General features: G+C 42.2%; 1 protein-coding gene and 1 long non-coding RNA gene across 2 annotated transcripts in view; one reads left to right on the top strand and one right to left on the bottom strand.

Moving 5' to 3' along the window:
- Positions 1-15,527, bottom strand: part of MOB1B (MOB kinase activator 1B) — a 75,221-nt gene extending 59,694 nt beyond the window's left edge. Inside the window, exon 1 of the mRNA XM_032768105.2 lies at positions 15,449-15,527. Coding sequence (XP_032623996.1) covers positions 15,449-15,462 — 14 coding nt within the window. The 5' untranslated portion in view covers positions 15,463-15,527. The remainder of the gene's footprint in view (positions 1-15,448) is intronic.
- LOC142046862 (uncharacterized) overlaps positions 12,233-23,051 on the top strand; it is a 137,930-nt gene continuing 127,111 nt past the window's right edge. The window contains exon 1 of the long non-coding RNA XR_012655909.1: positions 12,233-12,306. This is a non-coding gene — a long non-coding RNA (uncharacterized LOC142046862). The remainder of the gene's footprint in view (positions 12,307-23,051) is intronic.

Below are 23,051 nucleotides of genomic sequence, written 5' to 3' on the forward strand. Positions count from 1 at the left end.
TTTTTCTTGGACAGATGTAAAGAAGGAGTTCAACATTTCAACTGAGTCACTAATTTAATTCTACTTGTAATTAATGGGACTACTTTCTCCCTAGTATTACTTTTTCCACTTTCTATGTTTGCAGAGGTCCTTATTTCTTTTCACTAGCATTAACTTGCTTTTAAAAAAGTCACAAGGCAAATTCAAAACAAGAGTTAAATTTTCACCCAGTTTTATTTTCAAAATTACTTAAAGGGAAAAAATTGGATGATCTTTGCTTCCTTGACAACCTGTACGTATTAAAATATTCAGAACAAGGTTCCTCCCTTATTTTACTGAAAAGGTTTCAAAAATTCAAAGTTTAAACATAGTCACGTTTTTCCACCACAAGTATCTGGGCACGCAAACATAGCAGAGGACTCTGGGAATCATTCAGTAATGTCTGAATATTCTAAACAAATCAGCCAAGGAAGGTTAAGCGATAAATCATTCAGATTTCTGTGAAGCCCATCTTTCCCTAAACGTAAAATCGGGCCTTAAAAAAGAAATTGGAATACTTTAATATTTCTACTGTACTTGAATGTAAAGTGCATTCCCCTTTACAGAAGCAGAGCACAATACAGTTGCAAATATCAGACCATCAGAAAAGGTCCATATGCCACTGAGAAAGATTCCAAGTGCATCCTACAGCAAGAATGGCCACACACCATGCAATTTACGCAATGGCAGACTAAGATTAGTTGCCAGTAAAAGTAGAGCCCTGAAACAAAACAGTATTTTTATAATGTTAACTAATACCAACAACATGCTTGGAACTGTATAGAACATGGAACAAAACACATTCTCTGTTCTGCAGATTATATAGTCTAAATATTAGACAGCAGTTCTGTTAGATTTGTCACATACAGGTTAAACATGCAGAACAGAAAAAGTGTAGAAAGAAGGTCTAGACTTCTTGTGGGATTATAATGTCACTATGTTTTCAGAAGTCTTGACAGAAAAGTCTTGTAGAAGAAGTTTGTTCTGAAGAGATTCAAATGTAGAGAGGGAGGACCCTTGGCAAAAGTTTTGAAAGGCATTCCATACAAGAGTAGCATGGGTGAAGTGACAAGAGGGACAGGCAATCAGGAAGACGGAGAGATACAAGCATGTGCACAGACATGTAGGGATCTGAGTGGATGAGGAACTTGCACTTAATGGAAGAGTGAGACAGTGGAGTGTTTCAAAGAAAGCAGTAACATGGTGGGGCCATGGGATGAAGGACAAATGGGTACAAATAAGACAGACAAGACAACACATATGTCCAGTGTCCACAAGAGATCAGACATGAAGATTATAAATCATCATTACTGATGACAGTTATGTAGATTCCAAAAGAAATTAAAAAAAAAAACCACCCAAAACACCAAGCCCACTTTTGATACCAAATCTGACTGTAGCTACACAATAGATATGAGAAACATTAAGAAAGGAATAACTTTTGTATGTCATTTACAGACTCATATAGGTCTGTATATGTTTGTAATTCTACCTCTCTCTATAAGGTAAATAAAACTGGCTGATGATACAAACATGGGAAACCAGAAAAAGTAGTGCAAACATCATGTAGACACCTGAAGGCATACACTTAGGTATGTCTATGTTACAACAGCACAGTTATGCCTCTGTAGCACCGTAGTTTAGATACATCCTACATTGCTGGAAAGTTTTTTTCTGTCAATGTAGTAAATCCATCTCTCCGAAAGGTGGTAGGTAGGTCAATGGACAAATTCTTCTGTCAACCTAGCTGTGTCTACAATAGGGGGTTAGGTCGACCTAACTACATTACATGGGGCATGAAATTTTTCACAGCCCTGAGCAATATAGCTAGGTCAAGCTAATTATTAGGTGTAGACCAGGCCTTAGATTACACTTCTGAGTTGATTAATGGTACATAGCGTTCACTTAAGGAAATAAAATAAAGACTAAAATAATCAGAGGCAAGAGATTAAGGGCTTGTACACACTACCACTTATGACGGTATAGCTTATGTGATGCAGCGGCCGTAAATAAGAGACCCTCCCGAGCAACGCAAGTTACACCTAAGCACCAGTGTAGACAGCACTATGTTTTCAGGAGAGCTTCTCCTGCCGACATAGCTACCAACTCTCATGGAGGTGGTTTTATTATGTCAACAGGAGAGAGCTCTCCCGTTGGCATAAAGTGTCTTCACCAGACGCGCTACAGCAGTGCAGCTGCACGGGTATAGCGCTTCTAGGGTAGACTAGCCCTAAATCAAAGCACAACAGAAAGATTTAAGGAATAGGAGGTGATCATGATCACCTATCAGACTTTCTACAAAATCTATACTATAATATACTACACCACAACAAAAGCTTCACTACATAATCCTCAATATTTAATGCAACATATAGTTATATCATGATATGAAACCTGGTAATGTCAGCTAAAATTGCTTGACTCCTGAAAAGAAGTATTATATAGTTAAAATGAAAATACAGATGCCTGAACTAGTGTTACCTACGATCATTACAACACACAAGATAACAAAAAAGAAACTAAGAAAAATTTATCTATTTCTCTTTTTTCTGTTTTACTTTGTGCTTTTGACAGCACTTTTTGTACATGGTCAGTTTCCTGTTTACTTATTCAGATTCCCCTGCTTGACACACATGCTGCAACAGAGGAAAGAATAACGGTTAAAAAATATATACAGGAAAATGATTGTAAAATCATAAGAAAACAAGCCAGCAGAATCAAGGACAGGAAGTGTACCGGAAGTTACTTTAAATTCATGTGTGGAAACAGATGAATTTGAAAGTTTATATTTTTTTAAGTTTAATAAGATCTTTGTGTAGCCATAAAATGTGCTGAGAAAGGATACAAGCGTACTAACTACCAATTTCATTTCTGGGTCTTGAATGGAAAGTTCTGAAACCCTGAAAGTATTACCACTGCATTTGACAATGGAAGACTATAAATGAGGCTTTGAAGTAAAACAACAACTGAAGAGTGCAAGTTGGTAGAAGTCTAACTATAATCAGAAGTAGTGAGACCAAATTTGGGTTATTTGTATTAAATTTAACAAAGGGGGCCCACCAGAATGTGCTTTGGGCCCAAATCCTCTTACTTCAAAAGGAATCCCCCTTAACTTTTAGCAAGAGCATGTCTCTACTGCAGCTAATTACTTGACTATTTTAGAATAATAGTCTCTCCCGGTTGTAAACAGAACAATTAGACTTGTAATAAGGACAAGAAGTTCAGGGATTTTGAAAGTGTATCTGTAATTTAGTAAACTTTGCCACTGAGGGTATGTCTACACTACGGGATTATTCCGATTTTACATAAACCGGTTTTATAAAACAGATTGTATAAAGTCGAGTGCACACGGCCACACTAAGCACATCGATTCGGCGGTGTGCATCCATGGTCCGAGGCTAGCGTTGATTTCCGGAGCGTTGCACTGTAGGTAGCTATTCCGTAGCTATCCCATAGTTCCCGCAGTCTCCCCTACCCCTTGGAATTCTGAGTTGAGAGCCCAGTGGCTGATGGGGCAAAAATCATTGTCGCGGGTGGTTCTGGGTAAATGTCGTCAGTCATTCCTTCCTCCGGGAAAGCAACAGCAGACAATCATTTCGCGCCCTTTTTCCCTGGATTCCCTGGCAGACGCCATAGCATGCAACATGAAGCCCGTTCAGCCTTGTTTTTTTTTTTTTACTGTCACGTTTAGTGTACTGAGCCACGGACAGAGCGATACTTCAACGCTACACCAGCGCATTCATTGCTTTGCAATGATAGCAGAGCACGTTATCATCGTTCTTGTACGTTCTGGCTGCCTAGCATAAATTGGCAATGAGATGACCGGTTATCTGTCCTCTGTCTTGTCTGCTGCGATCATGGTTCCCCTGTGAGATCGGCCGGGCGCAAAAAGCAAAACTGGAATGACTCCCGAGGTCAATCCCTCTTTATGGTTCTAAAAAATGAGTTCTATCCTGCCTAGAATATGGCAAGTATACTAGAAACCAGTGTATCAGAGAGCACGCTGCTCTGTGTCAGATCCGCAAAAATGAGATGCTACATGCCCATTTACGGGGTGGCCCTGCAAAACTCCACCCGTTGCTTCCTCTCCCCCAACCTTCCTGGCTACCTGGCAGTGGTCCCCCACAGTTGTGTCATGAAGTTATAAAGAATGCAGGAATAAGACAGTGACTTGTTAGTTGAGAAAAAAGGAGCAGCCCTCGGTGCTATTGATAGTCCGGCAGGCATTAAGCGGGTGGGGGACATGAGCCCAGCATCCCACTGCTATGAGAGTCCAGCAGCTACAGAATTCTTGTCTTTACACAGAAAGATGAGGGGGCTGATTGAAGCTCTGCCCCCACTTGCTATATGAGAAGGTACCAGCCATTCTGTCGCCTTCTACTGAATGGACAAGAATTATTGCCATTTACCCAGGGTGCTCCCTGCCCCACCCGCCGCCTCCACCTCAGGCCAGCAGGGTATTCACCAGTTATCAACCATATGAGCACTCATAGGTTGATAAGGTCTTACCAGTGCTTACTTGCCACCATCTGCCCACCAGGAGGGAAGAGGAGCAAATACTGTGTTCACGTGCGCAGCCATCGCATTATCTACAGCAGCATTCAGTAGACATAGGGTGGACATGAAAGAATCAAGAAACGATTTCTTTCCCTTTTCCGTTTCACGTGGCATGGGCAGTGGGATAAATTGAGGAGCTATCCCTGAAGCACACCGGACAATGTGTTGAACCTACGGCATTGGGAGCTCAGGCCAAGAATGCACAATTTTTCGAGACTGCCGGTGACTATGGATGCTGGAGTCCTCAGTACCCCCTCCTCCGCTGAGCATCCATTTGAGTCTCTGGCTTCCCGTTACGCTTGTCACGCAGCACTGTGTAGCCTGGAGAGTTTTTTTTCAAGAGCTTTGCATTTCGTCTCTTAACGGCTCTGATGAACAGATTGTTTTCCCCATACCACGATCAGATTCCAGTACTCTTTCTTGTGTGGTCCATGCTGGAGCTCTTTTTTGGATTTGGGACTGCATTGCCACCTGTGCTGATCAGAGCTCCACACTGGGCAAACAGGAAATGAAAATCTAAATTTCGCGGGGCTTTTCCTGTTTACCTAGCCACAGCATCCGAGTTCAGATTGCTGTCCAGAGCGGTCACAGTGGTGCACTGTGCGATACCGCCCGGAGGCCAATACCGTCAATTTGCGGCCACACTAACCCTAATCCGATATGGTAATACCGATTTTAGCGCTACTCCTCTCATTGGGGAGGAGTACAGAAACCGATTTACAGAGCCCTTTATATCGATATAAACAGCATTGTAGTGTGGACGGGTATAGCGTTAAATCGGTTTAACGCTGCTAAAATCGGTTTAAACGCGTAGTGTAGACTAGGCCTGAAAGTGGCAAATTCCTAGATTTAATAGGACTGTATCCCCAGGACACAGATAATGATCCCTGTAGGGATACTGCCATATTCAAAAAGGTGCAATGAAGGGCAACAAAAATAACTCAGAGAGAGGGGACGAAGCTATACTGCTTAGAGTAAAGAGGACCAAGATGGGAAGGATCACAATAAGTATATAAATGGACTGATGCTAAATGGCAGCTGCGGACTGTAGTAAATGTCTTCACACAAAAGACAGAGGGAAATTTGGAACCAGAAATACTTCAAGAGGAAACAAGAGATTTTATTTTGTGAGGGGGAAGGGAAGAATGCCTACAGCCTTCTAGATATTTGAAGTTATATTGAAGTGATATAAGTGAATGTATTTAAGATCAAGGTTTAATAGACCAAAAGGCTCTTAATGTCCATATTTTTTCCTGCAGGCAGGTGGAGAGGGAATGGGAGAAGAGAATGGAAGCCATTCACTTCTGAATCAAAAAATTTACTGCTTATAAGGATTTAGAGAGAGACAGTCTCAGGGGAAAAAAATACTTTTACATTCATTAATTACAAAAGAATGCGGGTTTTGTCTTTGTGCATTTGAGACAATGATTTTGTACAATGAAAAAATGAGGAACTGCTGAGTAAATTCACACATTTAGATGGAAAGAAAAGCCACCAATTTAACAGAGCGCTACTGAAATGTGTAACAAAGCTGAGAGCCATAGAATTGGAGACTCAACCCACTACTGGATGCAATACTTCCAGTCATTTAAAATATAATTTCTGGTAGAAATGACGTAATATGTGAGAGTGGAACTGTGAGACTGCTAACAATTTAGGAGAATTCTAATCAGTAAGTTAATGATCATATTCACAAGAATAGAATGATGCACTAGTATCAGAATGATGTTCTGAACACCTTAGCAACAGGAGCTACTCCTGCCCCTCCACCAAAACTAACAGCAGCTCTGTGGTACTAGGAGACTGCAGTGCTACTTTGTAGACAGAGTGGGGAGTTCAGAAAAAAAAATCTAAAGGGAGCAGGGTGGAGAGAAATAAGGTCAAATTTCTCTGAAGTGGGGCTTGAAGCATCCACCAGGTGTCTCTAGATCCTCACCCTCTAGCTCTTCTTCCCTTATACCACACTTCCGTTCCCACTTCCAAAGTCCCTGCATAGACCTTAATGTGTTCTAGATGCACCTGATGTGTCAACATGTGAGTGCTGCTGGCCAGTCTTGGGAAAGTGAATGCAGCAAGACAGTTATGCTGAAAAATGGGCTTGTCACTCTAGCAGAGAAAGGTATAACATGAGCCAATTACTGGAAGTTGAAGCTAGACAAATTCAGACTGGAAATAAGGGATCAATTTTTAACTGACACTAATCATTGGAACAACTTATCAAGGGTCATGGTGGATTCTCCATCACTGACAATTTTAAAGTCAAGATTGAATGTTTCTCTAGAAGATGTGCTCTAGTCATTATTTTGGGGGAAGTTCCATCGTATGTTTATACAGGAGGCCAGGCTAAATGATCACAATGCCCCCTTTTGGCATTGGAATCTATTAATGAAAAAGCAGGTCATATGAAGAGCATCTCCTCTAGAGAAATGAAATGAATAGACAATCTACCTTGTAATTGGTTATATTTAAACTGGTCCATATTCAAAATGGCTGGACACACACAATTTGAGAAAATGCAGTCAGAACCACTGCATGTTACTATAATACTTCAGAGTATCTCTCTATAGAAGTAATCTCATTTTTAACGTTCAATGTATTTCTTCGTGAAAATATGAGTCATACAAAGCATTTACTCAGGAAGAGTTCCCACTGGAGTCAGTGAGAAAAGTAAGAAGGAACAAAAGAACTCTCATCCACACTTTCAAAGGAGTTTTTAGATTTTTTCAGCTATCTTTTGATAGCTCAGTCTCTGCTGACTTATATGTTCCCCAGAGCAGAGGATAATACTCAGCATGCATTCTAGTAGTCCTCCTCCAAAGGCGCTAGCAGTGTCATGAAACAGATGATCTAGAGCAGTGGTTCTTAACCTTTACTGCAGCCTGCACCCCTTTGGTTCTCAAAATATGTTCTCACACCCCTTATCAGAAATCGTTGAAGGAGGTCGGTTCTTTAAATCTAGTTATATTTTTTGTTTGTATATTACAGTAATCGTTAAAAAATAAATACATAAGTTTGATTAAACAAAGTAGTTGCACTTACGTGCCCATGCTTAATTTGTGTTTTTGATGATTTACCTTCTAAAAAATTCTGGCATGTCTCGCACCCCCAGAAAGGGCAGCTTGAAACCCCAGGGGATGCATGAACTCCAGGTTAAGAACCACTGATCTAGAGCAACTCTTGTCAGTTGTGTGTTATTGCCACAAAAGCAAAATCAGGTATAGAGTAGGCAATATCAAGCCAAATGATGATTCTACAAGATGCTTCTAGATGGCTATGCAAAAAAAAACCCATGAGAAGGCAAAGCTAAATATTGGATTCATGCAATCCCACTCAATTTAAATGTAATGGGAAGAAATTAAAAGATGATCTGTAGGATGTGGCAAAGGAATATTCACTAATTGCCCAAAAGGGATTCTGCAACAACTGAGTCAATATGACTGATGACCTTCCTTGCTCTAATCCTCTGACAGTAAAGTTTCTCATACAGTTACATCTCATTTTTTCAGCAACCTCACTGTTCCCCAGATTTAGTAGGAATGTTTTGGTTAATTAAGCAATAAGACATGCCAAGGCATAGGTTGCAGTTTATTTTATTTGCTGATAAAGAGTCCTTTTAATATCTCCAGTACCACAGTATTTCCTATTGTATACTACTGCAGAGCTAAGATAGACTAAATTAATTAAAAATAGCCTTCTAGTTTTTCTTTTTAAAATAAAATCAAGAGGTTTTATTTTCCTAGTTAAATTTAAATTTATTTATTTACTTTAGAGTAAAAGTTGAGCACTGAGGTTGCAAGTTAAGTACTAATGGAAACAACAATAGTCTAGTGCCAAGGGAGGATAAGTAGAAGGTCTAAACATGTAATGGAATTGTCAAGATTTGCTAATATAGGCAAGCAGTTTCATGAACATATCTGATTTTTGTCAATGCACCAGAATATCACCATGTTTATGAAGCTTTTAAAAAATAACATTTGCAACAGTTAATATACAATCACTTCCAATACCCATCTTCATCTCCTTGCAAATAGGGGAGAAAAACCTGTGCCCCTGGTGTCTTCTTACCACAACCTCCTGTAGAATGGTACAGTTCTCAGTTCAAGGAATCAGTACAGTCTTATAAAAAATGCTTATGATATCCTTTCAAAAGAAATATTATTACAGGATCAAAATAAACAATGTTGCACACAAAAATCTTGCCTCTGAAAGTGGTCAGGGTTCTGTTCTTATTTTCATTTCACAACCATAATAACTAGTAGTATAGGCCCAGAAAAATAAACATCAAGGGGAAATTATAAATATGAAACAATTTTTGCATAAAAGCACACATTTAGGAAGTAATTAAGATGCAGTAGTTAAAATTGTGGTGGTGAACATATAAGAAGTCTCCACAATGAACTATGCATTTCTTTGTTAATGGCTTTTTGTTTGTTATTTTAAACTAATGCTTCTTTATCCACTGGCATAAATAAATAACAAAGGCCAAGAGCAGCATCCATTCACTCCTTCATTCATGTATTTCAGAAGATTAAATTTATGTGCAGTAGTTTTTCAGATGTGATCTCTGGACTTTAAAATTCATTGCAACATGACTAACATCATGGAGCTTTAAAGTCATCCCCATAATTCTACCACTCCCAGGGTAGTACTATTTCATCTTGCAGCTGGGAGCTCAAATGAGCATACCACACAGCTTTGGCTCCACAGCCCACCAACAATAATCTGAGGGAGAAGGAGCAAGAGCTCAAGCATGGTAGGCACAAATCTATCTGGGGGCGGGGGAGACCCTACAGTTCTTTGTAAGAGCGTATGGGGTTCACCGCATCAGGAGGTATTTCAGATCTTATTTTGGTTCAATGAATAGGGTAGTGGCACTGGCACTGATGAAGGAGAAAGTCTGTCCCAGTAGCCCAGGGCTTGGGAGCAACCCTATGATAAGGCAGTGTGGCAGTGTATGTGTAATACAGAAGAAAAGTTTTCTAGAACTTTTCTGAGTTCCCAAGGGATTACAAAAGGGAAAAATAAAGCAACAAGCATTTTAAAAGACATTGTCAAGACAGTCTGATAATTACAAAATAAATTATATTAAAGATGGGCCAACTAGGAAAATGGGGGTTTTTGTTTAGGTTTTAGTACTGTGTCCAGCACTAGGGTTTCCGACAGCTTTCAAAGAAGGGATCACAAAGGGATACAAAGTGAAAGACCAGAGTTGCCAGCATGGGAGCAAATCCTAGGACCCTGACCCTTTGAAAATAGGAGCTGAACAGAAGTACTCAGAACTGTAGCTACAGCATTTGAAAATACTTTGTTTAAATAATGTTAAATAGATTTTTGGTAAAACACATAATCCAATTATCTTTATAATTACTAAAAATCCTTATTGTGAAACTAAGTGTCACAAACTGGTTCCATATGCCATAGCCTCAAGAGGGTTTATCATCAGGACTCTTTGGATGAGGCTGTGGCATATGGAACCAGTTGTGACACTTTACTTTCACAGTAAGTAAGGTTTACTTGAGACCTGGCACTGCTGCCACCAGGGCTTGGAAATTTCCCTTGCATATGGTGAGTAAGATGCTTTCCCAGATAAGTTTCATTAGCTTCAGCAAAATCTAAACTCTGATGAGTTTCAGTTTTTTAAAAAACGGAAGTTTCTAGCACCTTATAGTTGCAAAGAAAACCTTCCAAACACAAACAGAATGTAATCAACACAGGTGTCCTTCAGAGTCTGCACACAGTGAGTTCCAATGCCTCTGCTGTAGCTCTGAGGGCTCCCAAACTGTAGCAGAGTGTAAACTGAACAGATGGTGGGTTTTCACAACTGTTATTGGGAACCCTAAGAGCACCCATGTAACTGACCAGAATCAGGTCAGTTTCATTCTGCAGTACCCTAGGAATCTTACAAGAAGCATCACTGGGAAGGATTCCCCAGCAATAGAGGTTAAGGACAGATAAAGTAGCGGAAATTCTCCCCCCATTACAGCTAGGGTGACCAGACAGCAAATGTGAAAAATCAGGACAAAGGCCAGGGGGTAATAGGAGCCTATATAAGGAAAAGACCCAAAAATCGGGACTGTCCCTATAAAATTGGGACATCTGGTCACCCTAATTGCAGCAAAGAGGACACTAAAGTGGGAGGAGGAAAGAGGGAGAGAGAGATTATTGTAGGGAGAAGAACAATAGACTGGCTTGACTTCTGACAAAGCTGAGAAAAGTAAAGAATAGCCAGTCTGTTCTTCAAGAACATTGAGTGGGCTAGAGGAGGCACAAAAGACAGTACTTGTCAGTCTAAAGTATATGTATTCTGTAATTTATCTGCTATGAAATGTGTTTATGATTTTTATAGTTCTGATTCTGAAGTGGACCTAGAAGGAGTAGTGAAGGAAGGAAGGTGGGAGAAGAGTAGAGACACATTCCCTTTTTGGCCTCCATATCTATAAAGGAAGCCTGAATCTAGTAGATTTAAAAACAAAGAAGTCAGGTCTTATTTATACATCATGAAGAAACAAAAAACAATATCATCAGAAACACATTTTTTCCCTTTGTTTATAGGTCACATTCACACTGATGTTTATTGGGAGATTGTTCACAGAAATGTTACCAATAAATAGTGCATACATCGCAACAAATATAAGCTTATCCCTCTTCACTCCCTGAAATTGTTTCCTACAACTCTTTTTCACCACAAATCTGCACTTGTCAATTCTGACTGCTCATTTTAATAAAAAATATGAAACTGTATATTGGCCTTACGGATGGCGGGGGGGTTACATAATCTTAAGGGTACACAACTGTTAGATAATAAATACTTTAGGATCCTGAATTATGTCAGGGATTTTTATTAAAAATCATTTTTTATTTAGCTTTTTTGCTACGGCAGTTTTAGTAATTCAGGATAGCAGTAGCAAGTTGCCAGATGGTATGCCTACAGAACTATCTTTAATTTCCTCCTTGGAGATGCAGACTATCATTTCTGAAACTCTGTTGTAACTTCTTTTTGAAAGGAATCTGTCAAATTTTTTATTTTTTACCCAGTTTTTGATAGCACGACCTGTTAAAGAGCATATTCTGTATCTCTTTTTTTGCTCCCTACAGATGTTTACAAGGATCTTTTCAACACAGGAAATACTGATTATACTGAGAAAACAGTGCAAGTGACAACATGCAACACTGCTGTCAAATACAAGCAGTAAATAAAACTTTTTTTAAATTCATTAACTTCTCTCAATGATAACATTAGATATTATTTTGATAATAAAAGGTACACTTTTATTTAAAAAAACAAACTATTTTCAAGTTGAAAATGTCACTTTGAATTCTTCGTACATAGCTAGGTAAGAATGAGGCAAATTTACTCCATGCTGACCACTCACTGACTCTATCAAAATAATGGAATAATCATGGGTCTGAGAAATGGACATTGAGAATATTCTCCACATTACAGGAGGCGCTCATCATGATTGGATCCCATATGAACACAACTACTGTGAAAGCAGTAAAGCATCCTATCAGAGGGGTAGCCGTGTTAGTCTGGATCTGTAAAAGCAGCAGAGAATCCTGTGGCACCTTATAGACTAACCCACGAAAGCTCATGCTCCAAAACGTCTGTTAGTCTATAAGGTGCCACAGGATTCTCTGCTGCTTTTAAAGCATCCTATGGCACCTTATAGACTAACAGACATTTTGGAGCATGAGCTTTCGTGGGTGAATGCCCACTTTGTTGGATGCTGTGTTATTTGGAAATCCAGTTGACAAAGAGAACTTGGGATTTTATCTTGTGCTTCAGTGGCAAATTGGAGAATTACAGCATTTACTGAAGACACAACCTGCACTTGTATAGAGGATTGGTACATCACCATATGGTACACCTAACAGAAGCATCTTTATAAAAACTTCATAATAAAATTGCACCAAATATAAAAATATGTACCCAGTTGGAAAATAAAAAGAGAGCACTGTATGATTGGACTGGAGAAAGGGGGGAAGGAGGGAAAAAGACTTTGTTACCTGCAGCAGCTATTAAGCCTTCTCCTGAAGCTATGTCTAAAAATGTGTGTTTATTTTGCAGCCTAAAAAGTGAGTGAGATATTGAATATGTAAACACATTCATGTGTTATATAAGATTTTGTTTTTGATGGGTGTAACCAGAATAATAAAAGATAATTCCGGGGGGTAGGAGGGGAATTGAGGAGACATAACTAACCTTTTTTAGGAAAAAGGTGAAATACACCTCTATCGCGTTGTAACGTGACCCGATAGAACATGGTAAAGCAGTACTGGGGGGAGGGGGGAAGGGGGCTGCACACTCCAGTGGATCAAAGGAAGTTTGATACGCGATTTCACCTATAACGCGGTAAGATTCTTTGGCACCCAAGGACAGCATTATATCGAGGTAGAGGTGGGGAAGAGAACAGATATACATTTCTGCTGAATTTAAACTTCAAAAAAACTTTTAAGTTTCTAGACCTTAAGATTTGAAAGAAACTCTTTCAGTTATAAGCAAAGGCAGTGCTGTCCCCCTCAGTCTGCAGACAGCTCCAGTACCTTTGCTGCTGTTCCTAGCTTTGCTGAGCAGGAACAGAAACAGCCACAGAAGTTATTCATACAAGAAGTTGACCCTGACCAATGGAGGCTAGGGGGAAATGGTATAGCAGAGACCTGCTTCACCCCATTCCAGAAGCCAGGAGGCTCTAGAAAAGGTGAAGAGATAGAAGTGTATCTTTGTCTTTCAGCAGCCAAAGGTAGAGCTTCACATTTTACTGACACCAATTAGCCAGAGGCCATGGATTATGAAACTAACTCCCCACTCACAGACACACACCAGAATCCAAGGACAGCATTCTGGTGTCACTCTCGCTCTTTCCCGGCAGCTTGGGATGGTGGAGAAGGGGCACAGTTAAGCTTCTAACGAGGACAGTGCCAAGGCCACCCCATAATCTTTTGTATCTACCACTGATTAGCAAGTTTGGTCATTCAGCTGGTAGGTATCTACCAATTCTAGCCTTGACTAAGATATTGCATCTGCAATTTCAGGTGAATTAGGTTGGTTTTGGCAAACTTAACCAATGTAATGACTAGATTTATAAAAGAAAGCTAGTATCAATCTTAATGACAGAGAGAATAGTGTCTCTCCATGATGAGAGTCACTACTACTCCAGTTCCCAAGAAGAAAGCATCTCCTCCCATGCTCTTTAGAATTAGGCCAACCATATGGCATCTAAGTTATTAATATAAGCCTTCACCAACTTTCATATACCATGCCACTGGTCCAGCGAAGACTTATCTATGTGCTTAATTTTAAGCACCAGTAGATTCTGTAAATTGGGGCCTAAATGAAGTTTAACTATTAAATGGTATCTTTTTCACCTGTGAAATTCCACCCTCCCTTCCTTCTTTGGAGTGCATCTCAGTTTAATAGGTCACTGAACTGGTTTACATTAATTGTCTTAAGTACCTTCTTTCCATTCCCAAGGGGAGAAACAAAAATAATTTAGTTCCACTCTAGTCTATGAAGCTGAATAGCAAGAACATAGGTATTGCATGTGTCTGATTTGTCACTAATTCCTATAGGATCTTTGTATCCTTGCAGTAAACAATTGCCTTCTCATTATCATCTATCTAGTCAGCATCTTCTTACCTACCTGGCTTGCTATATTTACAGCAGATGAAAGGAAGTCATCTGCACAAGAAGTATCTGAATCCTTAATTAGCTTTTAATTACATGCGTCTGATGAAGTGGTTATTCACCCACGAAAGCTTATGCTCCAATACATTTGTTAGTATATAAGGTGCCACAGGACTCTTGGTTGTTTTTTAATTCCTAATGTGTTACATTAACACATCAGCCAAAATATCTTATGTTAAAAGGTTTTGCTTCATATATTTTTATTTAGTTTGAAAAGAAAAAGTCTAACTTAGTACCTATATAGTGTTTCTCTCTACAGATTTTTTTTTTAAAGGAACATTGGCCTATCTCTGTACCAAATATTACCAGTTGACCAAATTCAGAATAGTCTCTGCAGAGTAAAATCTGAGAAAGTCTCACTTCTCTTTATTAATGGAGTGCAGTGATTTATTTCCTGTATTTTTTTTCTTTAAACCTCCCCCTCCTCCCTTCCTTTATTTATTTATTTTACAGGCTCCAAGAATGAAATATACCAACATGTTTCCCTCTGTGAAAACAGACTGTGCCCTCTACATGCCCAAGAGATATTGACAAGGCTGTCTGGTGGTCCCAGTCCTATGTAATCATGAACTTCTAATTTTAAAAAAAATGTAAAACCAGGACTCACAAGAACCACTCCTCCCCACTGCCCCAAACACTAGGGTGGATGTTAAGATACATGTCCCAGGAATACTAGAACACCACGTTACACCCCCCCTCGTACGGCTGGGTCAGGGCCAGGACAGAGAGGAGGATGGGGATTTCTCAGTGTTATTGTCCAAGATGTCCATGTCTCTCCAGCAAGGGCTGCATCACTGCTGGCCTCAGCCAAACCCACACAGAAAACCCCAGGCTGCTGGTGGCAGGGGCGGTTGTTCTGTGTCTACTTGACCCGCTGCTCTCGTCGGCCGGGCACAGCTGAGGGGCGCGGGGAGGGAAAGGGGAGCAAAGAGCCGGGCGAAGGGAGCGAGCTGGGCTGCGAGAGGGACCCGCTCATGGTGGCGGCGAGGAGCCTCTGAGCTGCTTCCTAAAGCAGGAGCCCGGGGCCGGGTACCCGCGCTGTGCACAAGCCCCGCCCCGCCTGGGAGACAGGGAAAAAGGAAAGAAGGGGGGGGGGCTCCAGGGCAAAGCAGCAGAGACGGGGCGCGGGGGGTCCCCGACCCCAGGCCCGGCGAGGAGCGGGGGCAGCACGAGCCCGGCGCTACTCACAACAAGAAGCTCATGGCGCAGGCGGCGGCGACGGCGCGGGACCAGCGAGTAGCTCCGCTCTCGGCTCCCAACGGCAGCGGCCGGCGCAGGGGGGCGGGGGAGAGCGCGGGGCGGGGCGCGGAGAGCCGGAGCCTCCCTCGGCCGTGCGGGGCCGGGATCCCCGCAGCCCGTTCGCTCGGCAGCGCCCTTGGGCTCCTCCATCCCCGCTGCTTCAGGCCTCCCCACCTCCCCCTCACACCGTGACATTGACCCCAGCCGCCCCAAACACCGCCCCAGCATCCCTGCCTCCCCCAACCCCACATACCAGTGCCTCCCCCCGGCACTATCCCTGCCCCAACACCCACTCCCCAAATACTGCCCCCAGCATCCCTGCCACCCCCCAAACCCACCTACCACTGCCTCCCCCACTGCCCACCAAAACCACTTACCACTGCGCCCCCCAACCCCACATACCAATGCCTCCCCCTGGCACTAACCTGCCCTAACACCTCCTCCCCAAACACCACCCTCAGCATCCCTGCCACCCCCAAAAACCATCTAAAACTGCCCACCAAAACCACCTACCAGTGCCTGCCCCAACACCACATACCAGTGCCCCCCCTTCCAGCACTAACCCTGTGCCAACACCCCCTCCCCAAACACCATCCCCAGCATCTCTGCCACCTCCAAAACCACCTACCACTGTCTCCCCCACACTCCCTCCCTCTCAACACTTCCCCCATTGCCAGGGCCGGCTCCAGGCACCAGCTTAGCAAGCAAGTGCTTGGGGCATCCACTCTGGAGAGGGGCAGCAAGTCCAGCTATTCGGCGGAGGGTCTCTCACTCCCGGTCGGAGTGAAGGACCTCTTGCTGAATTGCTGCAGATCACGATACCGGCATTTTTTTTTTTTTTTTTTTTGGCTGTTTGAGGCCGCAAAACCCCTGGAGCCAGCCCTGCCCATTGCCCACCAAACCTACCTACCACTGCTTCCCCCAACCACACATACCAGTGCCTCCCCCTGGCACTAACCCTGCCCCAACACCTTCTCCCCAAATACTGCCCCCAGCATCCCTGCCACCCCCCAAACCCACCTACCACTGCCTCCCCCACTGCCCACCAAAACCACTTACCACTGCTTCCCCCAACCCCACATACCAGTACTTCCCCCCGGCACTAACCCTGCCCCAACACCCCCTCCCCAAACACTGCCCACAGCACCCTACTGCCTCCCCTATACACTGCACCCCCTCTCCAAACACCACCCATAGCACCCTACTTCCTCCCATCCAAACACTACACCCCATTTCTGCAGCACCTCACTCCCCCAAACCTCCTACTGCCTCCCTTTTAGTACCTCACTCATGTAACACTACTTCCTGCAACACCCTCTCCTCAATCAAGGCATCCCCCTACCAGCACTTCCTCCAAATACCTCCCACATATTGCCTCCTCCCTAACCTCCAAGAATCTATCTGCAACAGGACAGCTGTCTCCACCAAAGCCGCAATAACATTTCCCTCATAACAAGCGAATCAGCATTCCAGACCTTTCCCCAAACCTTCATTAGTGCTTGCCCCATCCAAAGCCCCTACCAGTATTTTCCTCATAATATACACTCAACACCTCCCCATTAGCATTTCTTTAAACTGAAGACCCCCCTACTACACCTCATTCCCAACATCCATCATTCTCAAATCTCCCAGTAACAAGATTAGTCTAGTGGACAAGGGCAAGGCACTGGACTGGGATTCTGAAAACCTGGGTCCATTTCCCAACTGACTCACAGATTTCATGTCGGTCCTTGGGTAAATCTCATAATAATTCTGTGCCTCAGTTTCCCATCTGCTGCAAAGACGATAGTTCCCTATTTCACGAGGGTGCTGTGAGGATAAAATCCACTAATTAGTGTGATGCAACTCAGATATTTTGGTGAAAAAAGACATTTAAGTAGATAGCAAATCTATCCAAAGCCCCCAACATTCCCTAAGTCTCCCTCTCCCCATTTCTCCCAACAGCCCCACAAAACACCCAAGCCCCCTCCCCATATTATTTTGTCATCATCCTCTTGCCTTCACTAAAGCCAAATGCCTCTTTACACACCAGCATGCCTCCTAACAGGAGAACCTGCCCAATTTACCCCATCTCAGGCCACCCTCACAAAAGCCCCTTTTCCCAAATCTCCACCACTCAATGCAGTCCACACTGCATACCCAGAACTGCCAACCTGTGTGTGTACTATTCATTGCCTTAGGTGGTTCAGATAAACCACTGAAATTATCCTACCTCTGTTGTTTGTACCCCAAGTTCCGGCCCCTCTTTAAGGTATGTTTCATATAAGGATGCAGCACTCCCTGGTAAGACTATAGCGGCAGGAAACATTACCATATGAGAAAATATATGGCTTTAACTTACAAATTGTCACAGGACAAACATGCAACATAACATTATGCATTCTGCAGCCTATCGGCCTTCACCAAAAGGAATTTAATTTAATAATCCATTAATGTCCTATGAGTTAGGTTTGCAAGGAATATAATACTTTGCATTTCTATAGAACCATTTTTCCTCCACCCTGAAAGATTTGCTTTAGATCCACAGTGTCAAGGTATGTTTCCCACTTTGAACTTTAGCGTCCAGAAAGTGGGGACCTGCATGTACCCTTCTAAGCTTAATTCCTAGTTTAGATCTGATAGCGCTGCCACCAACCAGAAATTCCAGTGTCTGGTACATTCCCTGTCCCCTAAAACCTTCCCTGGGGGACCCAAGACCCAAACCCCTTGGGTCTTAAAACAGAGAGAAATAAACCATCCCTTCCTCCCCTCCCAGACTTCCCCTCCAACTTGGTATAACCTGAGAGATACACTGATACGAAACTTACCTTCCACCCACCTCCTTTCCCCAACCAATCCCCTGGCGAATTCAACCAATCCCCTGGGTCTTAAACAAGGGAAAAATCATCAGGTTCTTAAAAAAAAAGCTTAAAGAAAGAAAAGTAAAATTATCTCTGTAACAGGATGAAAAGTTTACAGTGTCTTCAACTTAATATAGACTAGGGACTCCCTCCCCCTACCTAAGATACAAGTTACAGGCAAACAGAGGTAAATATTTCCTTCAGCAAAAATACACATTTACAAGTTAAGAAAACAAACATAAGCGTAATCCGCCTTCTCTAGCTAGTACTTACTATTTTGAATATGAGAGACTGTTTTGGAAAGATTGGGGAAAGATTTGGTTGCACATCTGGTCCCTCTTAGCCCCAAGAGTGAACAAAGAACAAAACAAACAGCACATACAAAGACTTTCCTCCACCAAGATTTGAAAGTATCTTGTCTCTCGATTGGTCCTCTGGTCAGGTGTCAGCCAGGTTCACTGAGCTTCTTAACCCTTTACAGGTAAAAGAGACATTAACCCTTAACTATCTGTTTATGACACACAGGAATTAATTTAGGGAACTCCTATGTCCTACACTGGAGGACATACTAGATGATCGCAGTGGTCCCTTTTGGCCTTATAATCATGAAACTATGAACCTTCCATTCAAGGAACTCAAAAAACATTATCACGATTTTACAGGTGTGGAAAGTGTGGCACACAGAGGTTTATTTATTTGCCCATCCACAAACAGGAAATCTGTGACCGTCAGAAATAGAGCCCACAATTGCTGGCTCTCACATTTCTACTCTATTCACTTAACAATTCTGAGGAAAGAAATCAAGTGCTTTAAAAATATCAAGAGAAGTAGCAACTCTAGTTTAGCATGTAATCTTTATACAACCAGGCTAAACCCATCAGTCGGTTAGGGCCACACCTCTTAATTAAAGATCAAGGCACTTACAATCCAATCCAGTTTGTGCAAACTGTTGCACTCAAACTTCTTGGAAATTGCCAGCATTACCCTTACCTGAGCCCCTGCCCTAGCAACTTTTTTTTTCCACAGCAAGATGGAGGTATAATCTCTTCTCTCATTAACAAGAGTTCAGTGTGCAAAGTGCTAGAGATACATTTTGAAATAAAAATAAGTGCAAATAATCATAATATTTTGCTTGCAAGTTATACTTTGATTGAATAGTGAGGAGGTGAGGCAGGTGTTCATGGGCCAGGAACCCCAACTGCGGGGGCATCCAGTGTTCAGGCGGATAGGGACCCTCTTCCTTTTCGTGCACGCGGATCCAGGGACTGATTGGGACTTCCCTCTTTGGGGCTACCCGGGCGTGTGCCCAGCCCTTCGTGCGTAGGGCTGTCTGGCCGAGATCACCGCCGTGCGAGGTTGAGCAGCTCCGGCAGACCACAGGGGTCCGAAAACCCAGGGAGACACAAGGCTCAGGAGGGCCAAACACGGTTGCGAGAGTGAGCAGGAGTGTGCTGCAGTCTCCCATCACACCCAACAGGCCCACACCAAGCACTGCCCTCTCGCAGGAGCCCCAGTAATCCCTGCTGCCCTCTGTCTGGTTCGCTGACTTCTTTTCTAGGGGACTGCCTGTGTTTTCTTTCCCCTTTTCTTTTATGGGAGGGGGGATAGCTCAGTGGTTTGAGCATTGGCCTGCTAAACTCAGGGTGGTGCATTCAATCCTTGAGGGGGCCATTGGATTGGTCCTGCTTTGAGCAGGGGTTTGGATTAGATGACCTCCTGATGTCCCTTCCAACCCTGATATTCTATGATTCTATTATAAGGGGCCCAACCTCTGGGTGGAATTCAGGGTGCACAGCACATCTCAAGAGGTGCTCAGCAACTGATAAAATCAGAGTCAAAGTATTGGAGAATGCTGCAGGCCACATTTCTGGGCTGTTTAGACTGTGCTTTGGGTGTCCCTACCTTACAAGACGACAACTAGACCAAGCAAGAGACTCTTACTTTCCTTGTGGGTCTCTCACCCAGTTGCTGCTTGTATTCTAGTCTGAACAAAAATAAAAAAATACACTCCAAACATATAGGCTGTTGGTGAAACCTTAGCCCTCTTGAAGTCAATGGCAAAACTCCTATGGCTTTAGAAGGCCCAGGATTTCACTCCGTTATTTCACGAGTTGCTGGGTGCAAGCAGATGCCTGCTGCAGGATCCCTGAGATCCACGTCAGTGGTTGTAGAGTCTGTCCATGTGGAACAACTTGTAGGATCAGGGCCATAGTTTGAGACAAACAAAAAAAATTCAGTTTAGCATTGAAATACACAAGAAAGGCAGGAGACCTTCAGGGTTTCTGTATGGCAAGTTAAACTTTGCCAAAAGATGTTAGAACTTAACACAGTTTTAAAATTTGCATAGGATAAGTTCTAGGTTGTTTTTTTTTCAATAATTCGCCTTACAATTTTGAAAGTCTCCTGCTTTACTCATGCATTTACAATTTGAACGGCTTTTTCTGTGTTCCAAACTAAGTCAGAATGTCAGGTTGGTGTCTCCCTGCTCTACTCATAATTATATTTTAATACTCTGTAGTCAAGACGCGTTTTTAAAAAATGGTTTATTGGGGAGAATTGGGATGTAATTAGAATGCATTTAAGATGACAATGCATTTTTCTCAATATATTTGTTAACAATTTGTATCTAGAGGGTATTTCTGCATTTGTTGGCTGGGTAGATTAGGCCCTATGCCTCAAAAAATATTGGGGGGAAAAACGCAAATGCAGATCTATTCTGCTTTTGACCTGAATAATTTGCATTCCCTCCTCCCACTCAAATTCACTCTTCTGCCTGCAAAATGTTGTATTTTAGTAACAAGCTAAATTTCAAAGTCTTACTGCAGTATACTATAGGAGACGCTTTACTTTGGTAACTGTCATGGGAGATTACATAACCTGAATTTTTTATGCCTTGTAGCACTTTTCTATTCCTAAGGGCAGTAGAGATGCTTATTCGAGACAGTGGGGATATGAGGAATCAGCAGCAGACTGCAGTGTTACATAAGCATAGAACTGCTCTGCTGAGCAAGTAAAGACATGTTAAATCTAACAGATAGGAGGAGACAGAAGGCCAGCACCAGCGCTAATGGGTTCTTGGGCTGCTGCCACATCCACGACACCAACACCAGAGGGCCTTATGCTCCGCTAAAAGTATTGCTCACAGGAAACTGGCTGGAAGAGCTTTGGAGCCCAATTGGAGCGGGTACACTATTTAAGCTGGAAAAAGACAGAAAATCATCTGTGCAACAAGATGGATCTTTGTTTCCCACTACAACATAGCGTGCTGTCAACTACTTGACTCCCAGCCTTGTCCCCAACTTCAGTTCTGCCCTGCCCTTTTCCCTGCTCCTTTTTGCTGAGTCCAACCCTTGGTTTAACTCTCTGACTTTGATCCTGGGTCTGATCCTCGTCTCTGACTGGTTCTGACCCTTGGTTCCATTTCCTGTCTCCTGCTCTGACTACTAGCTCAGACTGCCCATGTCCCAGTCCCTGATAGCAACGGCCTCACATCTACTATACCACAAAGCATAAAAAATTACTTCGAAAGGGCCCTAAAACTAAAACTTGACAAAATGCTTTGGTTCCAAATGAAAGTTTCCAGGTTATATTCACTGATAAACATTAATTCATTTGGTGCTTGTAGCACAAAAATGTGCTTAAAATTATAATTATAATAAATATGTACTTTTTAAGGTGTATAGTTTAATCACAACATTCCCTTCTGCAACTAATATAATGCAGTACATTAATGCCAAGGTTCTAGGAATATTGTACACTACATCTTGGATGAAATCTACAGTATATAACAAAATGGTTTTTTCGCAGGTGTATTGTTTTCCTGATTAATGTATGGTATTTGTCTCCATGGAAATGGATACCTAGATGACTGATTAATATGATAACTGAGTATTTACAGGTGGATATCTGACAGACTCCATGGTCAGTACCTCTAGAGTTATTTTCATGTACTAAATAAAATCCTGAACAAACAAGCAAAGCATGAATAAGTGATTTTTACCACAGGAATGACAAAAGATTGTGTGATGGGACATAATCCTCACCCCCAGCCAGAAGTAGGACACTTCTTCAATCTGAGCATGTCCAGTTACAGCTGGGTATTAGTTAGAATACTAAATATGGTAATTCGTTACCTCCAACACATCCCATGGATTTCTTGTACCATGCTGTGTGTGGACCCTACTTCCTCACATGCTAACAATATGCATCTCTGAGATAAAGTGTGGAAGCTTTCTCCAGAGATCTCCACAGTGTTTGTGATATGGAGTTCCTTTGCATGGGTTCATGCAGAGTTTATTTCCTCATGCAGCTGAGTCTCAATGATGGATGTTTTGCAGTATCATTCAATGCAGCCCAGAGTAGGCACAAAATACGATGCTACATATGTACAGGGTTTGCAGGTTAGACTATTAGAATATAGAATAGTCTCCTAAGAAAAATCAAGGAAACCCTATTCCTTGAATCATTTAAAGTAAAACAAATCACTTATGACTATACTGAAGGCAACAATTGTGCTTTGGTAAGGTGATACACAGAGTATCCTAGTGGAAGAGTAGCACCTGTTCTGACGCATGACTTGTTCAAGACTTTTCTTCTTTCTGCATCTCAGGCTACAGAAAACAAGAATTTGTATAAGTAATTTTTAACACACAACTTTGCTACCAATAACATAGTTAACAATGAACAATACGCTGTCTTCCTAGAAATATAAA

This window comes from Chelonoidis abingdonii, chromosome 5, assembly GCF_003597395.2.
Source record: "Chelonoidis abingdonii isolate Lonesome George chromosome 5, CheloAbing_2.0, whole genome shotgun sequence".
NCBI lineage: Eukaryota > Metazoa > Chordata > Testudines > Testudinidae > Chelonoidis > Chelonoidis abingdonii.